General features: G+C 32.5%; 1 protein-coding gene across 3 annotated transcripts in view; it reads left to right on the plus strand.

The window, feature by feature from the left end:
- The window catches only part of melt (ventricular zone expressed PH domain-containing protein melted), a 56,145-nt gene extending 38,942 nt beyond the window's left edge, over window positions 1-17,203 (plus strand). For 2 of the 3 annotated variants that reach the window (XM_072526826.1, XM_072526827.1), the window contains exons 9-12: window positions 841-1,069; window positions 2,405-2,772; window positions 3,185-3,607; window positions 5,223-16,650. In XM_072526826.1, the coding sequence (XP_072382927.1) occupies window positions 841-1,069; window positions 2,405-2,772; window positions 3,185-3,607; window positions 5,223-5,477 (1,275 nt within the window). In that variant the 3' untranslated portion in view covers window positions 5,478-16,650. Of the gene's footprint in view, window positions 1-840; window positions 1,070-2,404; window positions 2,773-3,184; window positions 3,608-5,222 lie in introns of all 3 variants that reach the window. The other variant, XR_011950365.1, reaches the window with a different exon arrangement.
- The last annotated feature ends 2,160 nt before the right edge of the window (window positions 17,204-19,363 follow it).

A 19,363-nucleotide genomic window follows, 5' to 3' on the forward strand; every position in this document is an offset into this window, starting at 1 on the left:
AGTTAGTCAAAGATTATAATATAGTTCAAAGTCATAGATTATAAGTTAATCACAAAAGAGGATACAGAATATGCAACCAAAGTTTGCAGAAAATCAACCCACATCAACAGATATTTAAATTACACGAATATCAGGAAGAAAAAAAATATGCTAACAAAGTTTTTAACAAAAAAAGATTATCCGTTGTCATTTGTAAACAAGGAATTTCACAAGATTGAAGAAAGGAGATAACAAAACACCATAATCAATCCAGAAACGCTCACAAGGCGTGATTTAAAGATGACAACAACACACAGGAGAGATCAAAAAACTGCATCTATAAAATACCCGGTAAATGCAACAATTCTTATAGGGGAGTAACCGCAAGACCACTGTCACGATAAACGAACATGAAACACATCAAAAACAAAGACTTCGACAAAACGCAAATATCTGCAGTGCCTTAAAACTTTAGTCGAAAAGCCTATCGAATATAATAGACCCCTGGTTTTTATTTTTGTTGAGTACCCCAAACCATTTGGCATGGTCGAAACAGTCGCTATTTAAAAAGCACTATTAGAAAGCAGAATAGACCACAAATATGCTATTATTCGAAATAATACGAAAATGGGCAGAACATGTTGCAAGAATTTTTATTATTATTCCTGTGTATCAATCTCCATACTTTTTCGCAATTTAACACGCTTTTAGGATTTCCTCTGCTTGTTGATTGAAATGAATCTTCTTTTGTGTTTTTTATACGCCTTTAAGCCACATTTATTATTATTTTTTGAATTACGTATTAGATATTTATGCTTTAATTAATGAAGTGAAATGTTTAAAAAATATAAACAATTGTAGGTCTCAAATGCCCCCATAGTCTTGACTTCGCCATCTCTTCATTCCACGAATGCAGTGGTTGTCAGTTCTGGTTTTACGGGGCCGATCTCCAGCGGACAGGTATCTGTAGTAACCAGTGGCATAGGTAGTTCGATAGCCCAAACTATTCCAATTGGAAACAGTATTGTACATACGCCACCACCGATGCCAGCTACTGAACATGTCATTTCCAATAATGTTGCAATTTCAGGTAAGTGTTCGAATAATATTTAAATTTAATTGGATAAATGTTGATAATTAACTCGAGGTATCAAAAATAAAGTAAAATAGAGTTAACGCGCATCGACACTGGTTTGACAAGTGATAATATATATATTATTATATATCTATCGACGTATGCTTTAAAAACTCACACAACTCTCACTTCAAACCAGTAGCGTTGCACTCTAGCTGTCTTTTACTTTATCTTCGATACCTCGTGTTTTTAACAGCTGGCAATTATAATTTGCCACCATTTTTTCTCAGGCAACCTTATATCATCATATTGAACTATTATTATAAATCTAATTTATTATCTTTATTTATTATAAAAAATGTTCTAACACTTAGTTTATTTACATACATTTATTTATTTAATCTACATAGAAAAGACTTAAATATTAATTTATTTACACTTATATAATTTATTTAAAACATTCACACCGGTTACAATTTAAATAGCCGCGCGAACAATTTATTAATCGACACTTGTTTTCGACACTCTTTTTAAATCTCAAATCGTCCGTTTTATACCTGATTGTTTATCTAGAAATTTCGGCAGGCCTTTAACCTTCGATCGGGACGGAACGATATTATTCGATCCTCATCTCGAAAATTCCAATAGCAAGTATAAGCGACGACCCGGTATAACTCACATTTATGGTAACAATAGTAAGAAAAAAATAGCTTTAATTTGATATAAAAAACATGCATATACATCATGAGCAGCTTATTTTATTTAAAAGATAAATGAACAGAATAAAATTTTTGTTAAATTAATTACTATTAATTTACTTAAAAATATTTGCGTCCTAATTTTAAACGTTTTTAAAAATGTGAGTTTTATTAACTACGTTATGAACGTAGTGGTCCTGCAGTGGGACCTTAGACTATAGGGATCAATAGCACTAATCGACTTTGAGGAAGTGAGAGCCGTCTGAAGACTACGAAAAGAAGAACTATGAAAACACATCAACTACAATGAATTGTATATTAATAATAATATCAACGTCTTTATCAACGTCTGGCTATGTCTTGCAATTTTTAGAAGGCTCCAGATTAAGGCAGTTATCTGAATTGTGTTTCGAAACTATTTTACGAATTTAATATCAGATGTCGCTATTGCGTCCGTTTCGAAGCCATTTTATCGTTGCTTCCCAAAGACAGAAAAGATTAATTTTCACGTTGAGAACGCCTATGAATAACTGTTCTGATCAGCTTTATTAAAGCGAAATACGTATCAACAGATACATAGACGATTTGTACGTGAAATGAAATCTTGACTGTCTTTTTAATTTTATTAATAATAATAACTTTTTATTTTTAGGCAATGTTAATGTCAGTGGACCCACTACGGTAATATCACGTCGCAACAATACCAGTGTCACTCTAATAAATCAAAACTCAGTGGCCAATCAACGTATGAGCGTCTTCGAACCTTATCCAATGAGAGACACGATCCAGCACTTCTGTGAGAAACATCTGGACAAAATTAAAAGCTACATGGAGAAAGTGTCGATAAGAATACCATCTCCTGCTAAATGTACCATAGAAGAGAAGAGACAGAAGAAGTCTGCTAAGTTACATTTCGCTTGTCAAGCTAGAGGACAGCACTGCCTGTACTCGAAGACTTATTTTACTATGAGAACTAGGAATCCAAGGATTTGGATACACCTGATGTTTATATCATTACAAGTAGGTGTAATTTATTGTTATAATTAGTTTTATATCTCATTACATTTTTTAATTATATTTTTAACATAATTATATAAAAAATTATTCTGCCGACATATCCCCAGAAAAAATAATTTATATCGGTATATTCATAGATACATATGTGGTCCACTAATACCATGCGGTACATTTAATTTTTGAGATATTAATAGAGAGATATTTAAATGTTTATTCTTCATATACCCTTTATTTTATTCTAAGAAAGAGGAAAAAATGTTGTTTTCTATAAACAAAAATGTCTGCAGGAAAATTTGAATCCTGATCAAATATCTTCCGTATGTTTTCAGTAAATAATGTATTATTTTGTAAAAATATCAGATATAGTTATGGTTAATATGTATAAAAGATGTTAAAAGCTTTTCAATTTTTGCAGGCTCGTCATTCCCACGCTTTAAGTTCTCGAGACGCTCAAGTAGCGTCACTTAAACACTGTTGGGATATCCTAAAATGTGAAAATAAAACATTTCTCACCGTGGTGACCAGCGCATTTCCTTGCACCAAGGACCAAGACTCTATACTTAACGAACTACGTCATTCGGGCTACTTCGATGTTTTTCAAGTGTGTCCTCCAAATATTACGCCATCGGACACACTAGATTTTCCCGGAATAGGAGGAGTGATCTGGGGTTGCTTCTTATGTGCACATCCCGAGAAAGCAGTTGGATTCTTGAGAGGTGATACAAGGCCGGTTATAGAGGGGCAGTTGAAAGAGAAGAAGGGAAAGTGGCGATTGTTTAGGAGGTGGAGAACTAGATATTTTACTTTGTCTGGAGCTCATTTAAGTTGTCGAGGATCAGTAAGTAAAAAAATACAATATTTGAACAAGAACATAATGAAACAACGTTTCATACATTTAAATTTTTTTTTAAATATCAAACCTAAGTTTTAAGTTTCTTATTAAATAAAAAACAAAGGAATAATTGGAAAACAAAATTAAATGATTTTATAGTCGTTTGGGTTTTGACACAAATCTTGTTGGTCACCTTCATTTGTTTTAGCATATCTTTTTAGAAGTCTAATTTTGGTAGTTTCCACTAATCCGCTTAACTAGTAAACCAATTATACAAACTTTATCGCATTTCAACGATGATACAATTTTATTTACAAACAACTATGGGCCCACGATACACTTACAACGGTGTGCCGACGCGCCTCTCCAGTGACGTCACGTCGCCGATGCAAATCCAATAAGTTTTGGTGTTGGTTATGTTGAGTTTTTGATTTTTAATTTATTCCGTTGTGTATTTAATAATCTAAAATTTTTAAATCGAATACAATTGTAAATGAAACGGCGAGATTGAGAGACAAAAATGCTTTCATAAGAATCTTGACAAAATTATATATAGAAATGAAATTAATAAAAGAAATGTGATTTGAATATAAGAATATTTATTTCAAGATAGAAAGCACTTTATAAAGTTAGGTTATGGTTTATAAATTTTAACATTTTTATTTCGAGTTTACTTTTACAATTTTCAAAACCAATTTGCTAATTAATTCTCATAATCTTATGTAAATTCTGGTGCGACTAAGGCAATAAATAGTTTTATACGGTATATTAACTTCATTACCAAGCTTGATAACAGTACGGTCAGCTATCATTGAAAATATTTTTTTCTCTTTAGAAAGTGACGTAGTCGTTCATTGGACCTGTTTGTTGTGACCAACTCACATATGAAGCCTAAGTATTAATATTCATTGTTAAACTTATAGGCAACATACTATGCAATATATTGCAGAGCTTCTTTTTTAACAGTTTCTTTGCATTCAAACTGGCGTAGCAACTGTAAATGTTCGCTGTTGGACGTGGTTTCTAATACATTTATTTCAGGGTAGAAAGGCTCGATGAAAGAGTATGAAGTGCTAATTTCTTCGTCAAAAAAATTAAGAGTCAGTAGGTGTAAATATTGATACATTCTTGAACATGTTTCCTGTCAAACAGTTATCTTCGTCTACAATTTGTAATTGGTCCTGATTAGATTCCAAAGGAGTCAATAAACAATGTTCACCATGTTCTTCTGTATTTCTATTTTCAGTCAAAACAGCAGCTGAATTCTTACCTAATATAAACTACCTAAAAAGGTGAAACATATGTGCATTCCCGAATTTTCTACGATGAGTCACTAATTGCTTGGAGTCTTGGAGACACGTATATTCTTTGCTAGAATTGCCTCGAATGTTTTTGTATGCCCATAAATTTAGCGTGTTTTAGTTTTAGTTTTTAAATGATATTAAGTAAAGCAATTGCATAAATAAATAGTAAATATAAATCGAACTGGGACTTTAATTAAAGATAATATCATTATCTTGAATCTCAATTCATGGTTAAAATCCATGCATCAATATAAGCTAACACGAAGTTTTTGTCATTTAATATTTTCTCTCTAACCTATATTTATTTATTTTTTTAGAGTGGTGGTGAATCCATTGATGTCAACCAGATTCGATCAGTGAAAGTGTCTCGTGGAGCAAGGAATATTCCAAAAGCGTTCGAAATCTTTACAGAAAATCAAACCTTGATCCTGAAACCGAAAGATGGAAAGAATGCAGAGGAGTGGGTCCAATGTTTAAGTATAGTCGTCGCACATTCACATGCGAAAGAGTTGCCTAACAAAAGTAATTCGTTGCCTGCGAGAGGCATCAGCTCTAGTCGAACGGTCATGTGAATTTTTTAAAATTATTATTATTATGACTGAATTAACTAAAGTGGGAAAACTTGCCATCATTAATGGTATGGTACATAAACATATTGACGTTGTGCAGTAATAACGTGTCTCAAACTCGTAATGGTTATTGTTTTTATAGAAAATATTTCAGTTGATATATTTGCTAAACAAAATTGCATTATATGCAATTATTGAAATATTGAAAATTGCGTCTTTAGCAAGCGCTGGCTGACATCAGGTAAGATGAATATAAATTAATACATCCAATATCATTATAGCACACATTATTGGAATAGTATATAGAAACAGCAATTTCTCCATATAATTACAGGACGGGAACCAACGTGTCGTTATTATTATGTGAGATTATCACATCCACGTGATTAAATTATTTATTCTTACATCAGACAATTAAGAAGCATCTATCTCAGTGGAGTCAACACCAAACAATGAAAAAGAATAATACTGACTAATGAAATTCTCCCGATTTCCATTACAAATCACATATTGATTTAAACGAATTTAATATCATTATATTTAGAGGAGTTTACTATTTTGTTGGGAATCGGCCACAATTTTACTTTAAAATTAAGTTTATTTGACGGACATTTTGGAAATCGAAAAGTCAAATAAACTCATTTTAAAGTAAAATTGTGGCTTATTCCCAACAAAAATAGTAAACTGCATTAGGATGCCACAAGAAAATAGCTTCAGAACAATATTTAGAGGACGTAGATAAAACAAAGAATGAAAAATTATTTAATGTTCCTTTATTTAACCGAGAAGGATGATTTACTTTAATTAAAATATCTACAAGTGAACAAAACAAATCGTTTCCCTATACTTACTACACTGAATCAAAACTTTATAAAACCGCGCACGATCAACTAAAACATGACGTGACCTTTCTGTTTAGTTCTGACTTGATTTATTTGATATGTGTGGACACAGATGAATCGATTCTTACTCCGTTTTTCACCCTACTATCTATTCTTCTCATGCTACGTATTGTGTAATAATTTGGCTAAAATTACTTATAGTAATCTTTAACTAAATTTAATAAATGTTATTAAAACATCAATAATTTTAGAGAATGATACACTATCTGTTTTAAAATGAAATATTTACATATTAGAAAAAGTAGGTATGCGGTCTCATGTCTGCCAATATCTCTCAGAAGTTTGTCACATATTGTCCTAACGCACCGGAGAACAGTGAAAAAGATCCGTGTGGCATAAGGGGTGATGGAGCGTGCTATGTTGGGCGTTTCAATACGAGACAAGATTCCAAACCGCTAGCTACTACGAATATCAGGAGTGGCTGATCCTTTAAAGAGAATAGCAACACTGAAGTGGAACTGGACATGTCACGTGGCCCGAATGACAGATAACAGTTGGACAAAGCGGATACTGAAATAAAGACCAAGAGATGATGTCTACCGAAGCAGAGGTCGTCCACCAAGGCGTTGGACTGACGATCTAAAACGTTGCCATAGGTATTGGATGCAAGAGGCACAAGATCAAAACAGATGGAAAATTATTAGGATGATCTATGTCCAGCAGTGGACAAGCGCAGATTTAATGATGTCCTAATGCACATTCTACAGTACTACAGATTATTAACCAAACACATTTTCGTGGCTTCTATTTAGGAGTGTTTCTACATTTTGATGTTTTAGTCTAAATTAGGCTGAATTTCATTACATTTGTCTGCATGGTTCGGCAGGTTTGTCGGATATTAAAATACCAATAAATTTTACCGTTTTTCAAACAATTAAAAATAATCACGAACTAAATATATTGATCTTATTAACTGATTCTCTAAAATTTACTTATTTTTGTAAATCTAAACATTTCAGTTTGGGAACAATTTTCCTAATAATAAATCCATACATATAAAAAAACGATACAATCCCTTAATTTAAATTTCTCATCTCCTACCAACACAATATTGAATTCTTCCGGAATTAGATCTATTTCATTATCTTCAAAGAAAATTATTTTCCTTCTTCACCCTCTAGCTAAGCCAGTAACATAGCCACTGCGCTATGGTCTCCACTTTTAGATGGTGAAAGGATGTCATTTTAATTCATAATATTGAAGATGGTAGGCAGAGTTTAAGTCAATAGACTTTAATACTTACCGAAATACATGTTCGGTTTTGAAATTTCTTGTAGTACTACCCAATGCTCTGCATGATCGAACTACTTTTATACAAATATTCTAAACCACAAGCCTAAAGATTAACCTTAACCAATATATTATATTACAAGAGATATTACAGATATAATACAAACCATAATATGACCAGCAGTCGGTTACGGAAGTGAAACATGGACGCTGAACAAAAAAGAAGTAAATAAATTGCTGGTGTGGGAACGTAAATTGCTTCGAGTCATGTATGGCCCTTGCAGAGATAGCATGAGAAACGCATGAAGGTCCAGACAGAGCAACGAGGAAAAGAAAATGTAGTGAAATATATAAAGAACAATAGACTAAGATTGGCAGGACATGTGATAAGCAGTAATGACAACCGCCTTATAAACCATTCGTTTTGGGAAAGACCAGATGGGAGACAATCTGTATTCTGGCCTAGAAAAAGGTAGAAAGATGCAGTCAGAGAGGATCTAGAGAAAATGGGAGTGAGACAATGGGAAATAGTGGCATTGGACCGACAAACATTGAAGGCAATAGACCATTGATGATGAACATAATTACGATGTTTCCCAGAAACAAAACACACAAACTAACTCTTCTTCATTGAAGACGAACACACTGAAAAGTTCATTTGATGTACATCCGTTCCGTACCTCTCTCTCAGATTGCGCAGCCATGACATTCTACCCTCCCTATGCTTCTCTTTTCTTGGATCTTTCCCTGCATAATCAGTTGGAGCAAGGTGCATTTCTCTCCACGTGTAATATGTCCGAGATATTCCAATTTTCTTGTTTTAATTGTATTTAAAATTTCTGTTTATATTTATAAATTATATTTATATTATGCCCATCTTTGTACTTTCTCGTCCGTCTGTGTTATAGTAGTCCCGTATCTATCCAGAAGTGCACCAGTGGGATTTTGTTTTCTTAGTCCTGCCTGGAAATGGCAGGGAAATATGGACGTTAAGAGTACCTTCCATTAATAAGCCTTCGAAATGTGGACGTTGGGAAGAATGTTCCGCATACCATGGACAGATAGGGTGAGAAACGAGGAAGTCTTAAGAAAGGCAAATACTGAGAGAGAACTACTCAATTTGATCAAAGTACTAAAAATTGGATACCTCGGCCATATTCTGAGAGGAAAAAAATACGCAATCCCTCAACTAATCGCCAGGGCAAGATTGAAAGCAAGAGAGGAGTAGGTCGCAAACAAATGTCGTGGATACAAAACATAAAGAACTGGACAGGTATAAATAACAAGGAACTTTGCGGCATGCAAAAGACGTCTGTCTTTTGCATGCCGCAAAAGACAGACGTCTGACCTTAAGATAATTCGCCAACGCACTATAGGTGCACGGCACTATAAGAAGAAGAAGTCCTGCCTAACTAAAAGATATCAACTAACAAACTAACTAAAAGATATCAAAATCACCTTTTGTCAGGCAAAAGTTCTAAATAATCGAAAGAAAGATAGGTAAGAGGAACTAAAAGGAAAATAGATTTGTGATATCATTAAAGAAAAACAATATCATTATATTATATCGGTTAAAGCCGATTAGACTTTAAAAAACGTACCATGTAGTGTGTATATTATAAATGTACCCCTCAATTTTTTTGTTATATTACGCCTGCTCTAACTAAGAGCGAGATGGAGCGTGTGAGATTGAAAATCTGTGTAACTTCTTTACATTTAGCGATGATCGTACTTCGATTTAAAGGGGTGTGCATTATATTCACATAATGAATCTTATATGATACAATACTCGATGTATAATCCAACTATTACACCCTCTTGATGGGAATCCTGTATTGGTCTTACAAAATTTCATGAACCTTGCTCACTCATTTGGTGACGTAAATCTACAAACGAAACTATGAAATCCGATATTATCTACGAATATAGACGCATATGGAAGCAAATTTCAAATGGCAGTAATAGTCACGGTTAGTACTTCAAAATATTCCTGTAGAGGGCGACTGCATAAACTTTATTTTATTATTTGTAAATTTCTACACAAATGCAAACATTTAAGGCTAAACATTCTATGCACGCGCCACGCGGCATTTATATCAAAAAATATTTAAAGTTGCATTTATTGCTCCACTCTTTCATATTTTAGAAGCAATAATAGTTTGTAGACGAGAGATGTTGCAAACTAATAATAGTTTGTAGACGAGAGATGTTGTGGTCGCGGTGGTGAAGGGGATCTTACATTAGCGCCCCCTTTTGGTATAGGAACATAAGTAAAATCTAGTTCCCGAACAGCATTTCTCTAAAAAAAGACAATAAAGTGTGCTTCTATATGTGTCTATATTCGTTGACATTACTGAAAATATTTAATTCTCTGCAGTACGTTCTCATAACAAGACAGAGTCAAACTAGTTTTTGTATTAGGAAAATAGTTGGAGTATTTATTGTTTGTCTTCTCACAGTTGTTTTTAACACTTTATAATAAATTTAGTATGAAATTAAAATAGTTAACGTTTTTAGGATTCATTTTTTTCGGGCATGCGTATTTCAAAGGTTCATGAAGTTTTGAAACATCCCAACTATGATTGTTCTGTAGAAATATATGAATGATTACATATAGATAAAACTGAGACTGTTGACTATTAGTAATATTGTATTTTTTTGCGTTAGAAACTACTTAGTACTCTCTAAATTATCTGAAATATGAATTCAGCTTTCTAGAATATCCAAATAAGTCACAGAAGTTAGTGTCCAAATAAATGAACTTTTCATCAAATTTATAATTTTAAATGGCATTTTTACATTGATAAATCTTGATAAGTAATCATGGTAGTCGATCGTGGAGGAGAATATCTACTGACCGTAACGGTTGGAGGGATTTGATGAGGGAGGCCAGGGCTCGAATTGGTCTGTAGCACCATAGGATGGATGGATGGACCCATAATCATTTACGCAAAAATTATAAGACAAATCTGCTCTATGAAGCTAAATGGCATAGACTTGGAGGAGTTTTGAGAAACAGAAACGGCAATGTGGGACTCATTATTTAAAAAATATGACTGAACCACTTTCTTGTTAAGTAAAAACGCTAAAAGTAGATTTTCCGGATTTTACAATCGTTTTAATCATCGAGATATAGAATTGTGTAATACAACCGAGCACACAAAGAAAATGTAGAGTATTTTGAAATTACGCTCCCGCATAAATTTATAAATTTGGCTGATCTGCAGATCTAAAATATTCACAGCTCGCTATAACTTTTAGTTAAATCCTACGCCACCATTAATTCTGTTACTTTTATGTTGTCAGATTTTGCATAAAATTGATGTTTTCTGAGTTATTCTTCTTTTTAAACAATTTTAATAGACAGAAACAAGATTTTGAGAATTTATACTTTGTTCACAAACACAATCTCTTGAAAAGATGAACACACGAAAAGTAGCTAATGGTTTTTACTAGTCCATATCGAAATCCGATTTATAAATTTACAATTTTCAAGTTGAAAACTACAGTAAGTCAAAATACAAGAACCTTATTTTCTATAACTAGCGAAAGAAGAAATCAAATTTTTTAAATTAGTATTAGGCCCTACTTTATATTTAAAGTCGAGGTAATTATGGTTTAATATTGACGGTAGTCTCATTTAGTGTGTCTGACTCAGGCACAAAGGTTACCATGACAAAAATTATGCATTTGCAAACTATCAAACTTTTATTACTGTTAGTCATGTGTTTTGGAATAACAAATGGCACAACTGCATTCATGGAGAGTGCAACAGAATATATTTATCCAAAAATCCAAATAACATAGCAAAGAAAAAGAACTTAAGAAGGCTGGGCTGTAGGAATATACAGTAGTAGTGGAAATATAAACCTTTCTATTCCACTATGAGAATATGCGTCTGTATTCTAGGCTGAGATTTATGTAATCTTGTATTGTGCATGAGAAATTAACACGAGGGCTTTCATTTAAGCAGATCAATAATATATGTACCGGTATTCTTACGAGTCTGACTCAGGAGACCTAAGGCATTAGATCGCAGGCGGTGAACAATTTATGGTGACTACCAAGTGATTGCAAAAACATATGGTACCCATCCACTAGAATTGTACAAGCTGGTATAGTGTTCCAGAATTCTGTAATGGGTATAATGAATAAATGGAATAAGCGAATTCGCTATAGTCCATTTCCATCATATTGATAGCACATTATGTATGCAAATCCCTAAACTGTTGATACGGGTGACTCAAAGAAAAATAGATATTTGTCAACAAGTTTACAGAAGTATATAGGAAAACAATTTTAAATTGAGTATTACCACCAGGTATAAAGTTTGAAGCAGAATAGAATACAATAGTTTTGAGGGTTACTAATCCCTAAATAAAGTTGCCAGTGTCGGAGTGATGGAGATTAACAGGTACTAATGAATTTGCAAGAAATGTAAGATGTTTATTTTATTGGTTATATATAAAATAATTTGTGGCCCTAACAGGGGCCGATTTGTAAAAAAATGAATATTATTTTAATCAAATTCCATTTCACTGCTTTCTTCAGAATCTAAGGAATCTTCAACTCCAATGTTAATTATTACCGGTTCCAGCATTGCATCAGTCATATTATCCAAAAGACCACATTTTATTTTCTTCCTTGTGAGCATGACTAACAGCATGTTTCCAATTTTCTGGAGTTACTTTTGATAAGGAATGTTCTAATAATTGTTGTAAGTCTTCTAATTTAAAAGTTTTGTTGTTGCGTCCGACTTCACCCTTTACTTGAGACCATATATTTTCTATCGGATTCAGATCACATGGTATGGGGGTAAACGTAAAATAATTACATCACGGTTTAATGCCATTTCATCAATTATATATTTTTTATAAGCTGCTTTATGTTGCCTTACAATAGGTAATAATTCCTTTTTTGTCGAATTCTCCTTGTACTCAATTGCGTGTTTATCCAACCATTCGATTTTCTCTCCTTTTTCCATGCCGTTGTTGGCAATTTCTCTGCTAGTCTTGAATGGTAACTAGCATTATCCATGACTATGACAGAATTTTTTTGGAATTAAATCCAACATTTGCTCAAAATATTCTTCAAAAACGTCAGCAGTCATTTCCTCGTGGTAATCTTTGGTTGATTTTGAGGCAAAACTTAATAATCCACCATTGACAAAACCGTATTCGTTTCCAATATGGGTTATTATAAGTCTGCGTCCTTTTCCAACGGGAATATTGTTTATTCCAGTAGATACACCTTCGATGAATGCCTGACGGTAACTTTTCACATTTGTATCAACCCATAGATATGATACAGTATGACCTTCATTTAGCCAAGTCTCGTCCAAATAAAAAATTGTTTTCCCTTCTTCTCGGTACTTTTTAATAGTTCTTAGATAATCTCGTCTCCAACATACAATGTAATCTTTTTCAATTAAAACGGATTTTCTTCTATTCTTTTGCCAACGAAATCCCATCTCTCAATAGTCCCCATAATTTCTTGTTGCTTATGATTGGTAACTCTTCATTTTCTCTAATTAATGTTTGGATTTTGTCCAATGTTGGAAATTCTTTGTTAAAAAAAATGAGTGGACGCTGCGTCTTATCATGTTTTTATGTATTTCTTCAATTTCCAAGGGTTTACTCCCTCCACTCTTCTTGGGAGATGAAACAGTTCCTCCTTTTCTTTCTTTTAGGAATCTATAAATTGTTGCCTCTCCAACCCCTGTCATATTTGAACACATGTTAACGATTTCACGAATATTACCTAAAGGGCGTTGATGTACAAGTGCATCGTGTACATTTAATATTATATTTTTCTCTCTTAGACTGAAGGCACCTTTAAAACTACACTTAACCGGGATAAAACCTGTTGTCGATGTCATTTTTAAATGCAAATAACAAAATATCGACACCAAAAACGTAGGTAGGTAAGACATGAACAATGTACATCTACAAACTAAATGGAAGATGCAAACAATTTCTAATTTATATTATTGGCATAAGCTGTAATGTGGCATAAAAACTACTTAAACTATCATTAGTGAAGCCTTATCAGTAATTCCAGGTAATCGTTCAAAGAAGGTATTCTTTTTGTGTCAGGCGATAACTTGTATAGAAAACAATAATCACCTTTAAATTACTGTTTACATTAATTTATTTCGTGAAACATTGAATTCTCTCGTTAATCACCCGTGTATAATTAACAATAATCGTGTGGCATATATACCGACGTTTTTTACGCACAAAAAAGGTATAGTGAGATTAGTGGACACTTATTTTACAGAATATTTTTTAAAAGATAATGAATTGTTGACGGCATCTTAAAATATTAATTTTTTTATTTATTTCAAAACAAGTATAGGGTGACGCCTATGGTTTTTTGACCTGTTGAGGATTTGCATACATAATGTGCTATCAATATGATGGAAAAGGACTATACATTACGATAGTTTTATAAAGACGGCTTCCCAAAAAAAGTGAAATAGTAGGCGGTACTTTAAACTAGCGCCGGAGCTTCATACTACGTTTTCTGTATTTTTAAAATTTAAATATTTAAAATTAAATAAAGTTTATTTTATTATTTATTTATTTTTTATATTTTACACAAATTCAATAAATTATTCTGTTTGCTCCTAACGCCACATGTTAACGTATTAACAAAGCATTGAAGCATACGTTGTTTACTTATGACAAAACTGTGGAATTCACATAAAATGTTAATAATAAAATAAAAATAATATGTTTAAAAATAATAATTGTATTTGTAAGAAATTATTGTAAAACGAAAATTGTTATACAAATTTAAACAGATAATTCAATGCTGTTGCTAATCGGATGACATTTATGACTTTTATTAAATGTTGACAATCGTTACGAATCGAATCTTTTAGTGACAGATAATCTTTTAATTTTTTACTTCTTGTTTAATGTCTATATTTTGTAAGTTACTTTTCATGCAGTTTTTAATTTAAACCTGTTTAGAGTAAATATATGATGCATAGAAACGAATTGATCGAGAGTAGTGAATCGATGTCAAGAAACGCTATTCTATGACGCTACCCGTGACGACGCCATCTTGTAGCGCTAGTTCCATGGCGCTCGCCTCAGCATTTTTCTATAGAGAAAAAAAACAAATACAACGCCAGTATAGAATATTCGCTAAAAAAAAAAGAAGAAAAAAAAAGGCAAGCGATAAACTACCAAAATGTCGCCTATAAATAGTAAAGTTTGACCACAAGGTTCTAAAGTTTGATTCATATATGTCTTGCGTATTGAAGATACTGACAAATAATCTAGTGAGAAAAGTTGTTAAACTACAGTAAAACCTCCCTTAACCGAAACATTTTTAACCGAAACATCGTTTAACCGAAACGGCTGACAGTTTCAATAATTTCGTCAATAAAAAGTAAATGTTTGTCGCAAAACGTAAACACTTCCGTTAATTTCACTCACCAATTGATGTCTATGTGTGTTGGGAAATCACAAAAACCAGGAGCTCTAAAAGATATTTCCGAAAAGGCATTTTAAGGTATAGAAGCCAAAAAAGTTCATGGATGTCGACCACTTTATTTTTAGAATGGTTTGAAAATTAATTCGTCTCAAGTGTAAAATCCTTTTTAAAATCAAAAAACCTTCCCATCAAAGCATTGTTGCTTGTTGACAATGCGCCCTCACCCTCAAAATCTACAAAATGGTGACAATTGTCAGATTTTTGCCACCGAATGTCACAAGCATAATCCAGCCGTTAGACCAGGGAGTCATAGAGACATTATAGAGAAGCATTCTTAAGACATCTGTTATCACAGGAGACGAATTAGTCCAAAAGTGTTCCCGAAATTCTCAAATCTTTAACAATAAAACATTTTTATTGGTGAGCTGAGTCGTGGGCCAAGATCAAATCTTCAACTTTGGAAAAATGCTGGAACAAACTTTTTGATAAGATTTTGATTGACGATCCTGAAGAAGAAAATGGTAAGAAAACGACAGAAGAAATTAAACCTTTCATTAAAAATTTGTCGGGACATGACGAAATTAACTAAGAAGAGATACGTGACTGGTTAGCAACTGATGACTCAGAACGTGAATTCATCGACCAGGACATCATTGATATGGATTTTTATCAAGACAACCTGAGCATATCAGATGACGATGATGATGGAGGGAGAGAGAAACATCGTTGTCAAACGAAAACGCAAAAAAATAGCAGATTTCTTTAAAAAAGCATGTTAAACTTGTTCATTTTCCTTAATTTTATTACTTTATTCTGGATTTACTTATTAGAAAACATTACGAAATCAACTCATATTATTTTTTAATACCAATACTTTGATCAAGAATATTATAAAAAACAATGTTATTTTTAACCGAAATTCTTGTTATCCGAAACGGCCTCCCCCCCAATTATTTCGGTTAACGGAGGTTTTACTGTACCTATATCTTAGACAATTGTTTCAAATTTTTACAGAATATTCTCTTTCAAGTAAAAGTACACTTTCTAAAAGATTTTTTTGCTGAAACGCGAATTTTCAAATAATTTCCCACATGTTTTGCGTGTTTATACTTTATCAGTGAGTGACAATAATCAGGTTGTAGAAAAATAAACGAATATGTATTAAAATATGACACTTTATGACATATTTTCTTTGACATACCCAAAACCTTGAATGAAATAGACCTTAGTATGGCACTGGAGGTGAAATCTACAATACACATGGAAATTACATTTTGAAAGATCATATCTTATAGTTAGAATAAAGGTAATCTAACTAATTTTGACTTAAGAAAACAATTTGTTTGTTGTGAATTTATGATATTGCCCGAACCATTGTCTGCCTTTCAAATAAAAAAATACAAATATGAATAATGTGGTAATGGTTGGTGTGGTAATTTATGCAAAATCCCTCTATAACTCTACGCAAAATCTTGAATACCATAACATATGTGTGTATGTATGGGTGTATTTATTTAGATATTGACTACAAAACCTACACAATAATATATGGGGATATTCTATTAAAAATAAAAAAGTTGATTTGAAAAAAAAAAAAAGTAAAAGCAACTTCCAAATTTACCGGATATAAGACAGCGCTTTAAATATTTTAGATATGTAGTCTACTACAGACTTACTACAGTCATGAGAAAGTATAAATTGTCTTATTTTAAATTTGATTATTTTCATATCTTGTTTAAGTAAAAAGCCTTGTATAATAATAAAAAAGTCAATATCTAATCTTAAATATTTCTGAAGAATCAAAAATAAAGTGTACCTATTTCAAAAAAAAAAACGGGCCATAACGTCACACCAAATGCGCAGATTAAAGAGATCTCTGTATATTTATTTAGAAACTTATTTCATAGCTATTTATCTTTTAAATGATATTTGACGAATTTTAAATGATCTGAAATAATCTAAGTCTAAATTAACCTACAAATATTTGACTTTATAAATTTATAATTTTTTTTAGATCGGTTCTTATGTATTTTGTAATTGTATATTTTTTATACTCCCTTTTACATATTGTTTTTGTTTATATATAAATGCATTCCAACATTTTTTAAAATATTTTATATAACTGTTATACAATAAAGGATTTTTTGATAATTGATTTATTTTATTCATCTGCTAAGTTTGCAATGTCCTATAATAAGTGTAGTAATAAGTTTCTTGTAATGTCTTACTAGTCTAGTCGTCAGAGAGTTGACCGCTAAAAATCATACGAGCAAGCTGAATTTTGCAGAGAATATTAATTTTGGGGCCCCAAATGAGATGCAAAAAAGTTTACCACTTTTACTCCGGGATTCTCCCTAAAACCACTCGCAGCGGGGTAAAAACGCAAAAAATCGATTTACTAAGAATCTGTACACCGTAGAAAAAAATGTTTCAAATAAAAAATGTAGCTGAGATAATTTTAAACAAAAATGTTTATAAGCATTTTTTATGTAGCATGCACCGTTCTCTTAGAAACAACGCTTGAAGCGACCGTCGATTTTCCATGTCAGTTACGCGCGCGAAATCAATGTTCAATAAAATTTGTATCAGCGGGACGGTAAAAATTCAATATCTTTTGATCTAAATGTCCTATCGACAAAAATCAAGATGCATTTTAAAGGCAAAGAGTGCAGTTTTTGTATTTTGCCAAGAATAAACTCAGTTTTTATAAAGGTGTTAAATAAAATTGATCACTTTCGTTGACCAGTTGTAGTAAAATTTTCAATCTTTAAAACCCATGACATGAAATTTTAATTTTGAGTTGTAACAAATATGCGGCATTTGAAATATCAATAAAAATGGCAAAATTTAATGTTTTACAATACAAACGATCACACGTCACGGGAAATGCATTTAATAAGACTGTTTTGGACGTTGTTTACCGCAGAAGTTTTGTTCTTTTGAAAAACGTACTGGTGTAATTGAAAAAAAGTTTTAAATGTTTTAGATCGTTCGTTGTGTGAAAGTTTAAATACAGCGTTTTTTAAGTATATTTCAAATGCCTCACATTTGTTGCCAAAACTCAAAACTAAAATTTCATGCTATAGGTTTTAAAGGTTAGACTCTAGTAATCGAAACTACATAGTGGTCAGTCAATGAAAGGGATAAATTGTATTGATCTCATAAGAATCATAAAAAATGTCAAAATCGCGCAATCGCGCAAAAAGTTTATTTATTTGACACCTATATAAAATCTGAGTTTATTTGTGGCAAAATACAAAAACTGCATACGAAATCTGAGCTCTTTACCTTTAAAACGCATCTTGATATTTGTCAATAGGTCACTTGAATCAAAAGATATCGAGTTTTTACCGTCGAGCTGATACAAATTTTATTGAACATTGATTTCGCGTACGTAACTGACATGCAAAATCGACGGTCGCTTCAAGCATTGTTTCTAAGAAAACGGTTCATTCTACACAAAAAAATGCTTATAAACATTTTTGTTTAAAATTATCTCAGCTACATTTTTTATTTGAAACATTTTTTTTCTACAGTGTAGACCTCTAAAACCCCCTCGTGATCCCTAGAACCCCCCTCGAGGGGGTTTTAGGGATCACGAGGGGGTTTTAGGAGGAAGTCCGGGGGTAAAAGTGGTAAACATTTTTGCATCTTTTTTGGGGTCCCAAAATTAATATTCTCGACAAAATTCAGCTTGTTCGTATAAAATTTTAGAGGTTCAGTGGCATTATCGTCTCTGACGACTGGAGTATTACAATAAAGAAAGTAAACAACAACATATCAGGAAATTTCAGGCTCTGTATTATTCCCTAACGGGGAAGACAACAAATGTTACGCACCGGTTTTGTAGTTAGTAAAAACTTTAAAAAACCTATTTCATTTCGATTGTCTATCTTAAGAATAAGAGGAAAATATCAAAAAATCTAATCTAACATACATGCGGCACGTCGGAACATACAATATTAGATCCAAGAACCAAGAAAAGAACTGGCTCAAAAAAAGGCGCCAGCCTTAACTGTAAGCGGAAAGCGCCAGACGCCCACTCCTAATCTTTTTAAATCAGAAATTATAATGCATAGTTCCAGGCATCACATTATCTAGCTACGGAAAGCTCGAAACTGAAGTGGAAGATCAAGTAAGAGCAAACAGAACCGCAGGTTGCCTGAATGAAACAATATGGAGAAATATAAATATCGGGAAAAACTGAAAGACAGAATTTACAAAACAGTCATCAGACCAATAATGACATACGCGGCAGAAACACGACCTAACACAAAGATAACAAAATGGATGTTAGAAACAGCAGAGATG

Source organism: Diabrotica undecimpunctata, chromosome 3 (assembly GCF_040954645.1).
Source record: "Diabrotica undecimpunctata isolate CICGRU chromosome 3, icDiaUnde3, whole genome shotgun sequence".
NCBI lineage: Eukaryota > Metazoa > Arthropoda > Insecta > Coleoptera > Chrysomelidae > Diabrotica > Diabrotica undecimpunctata.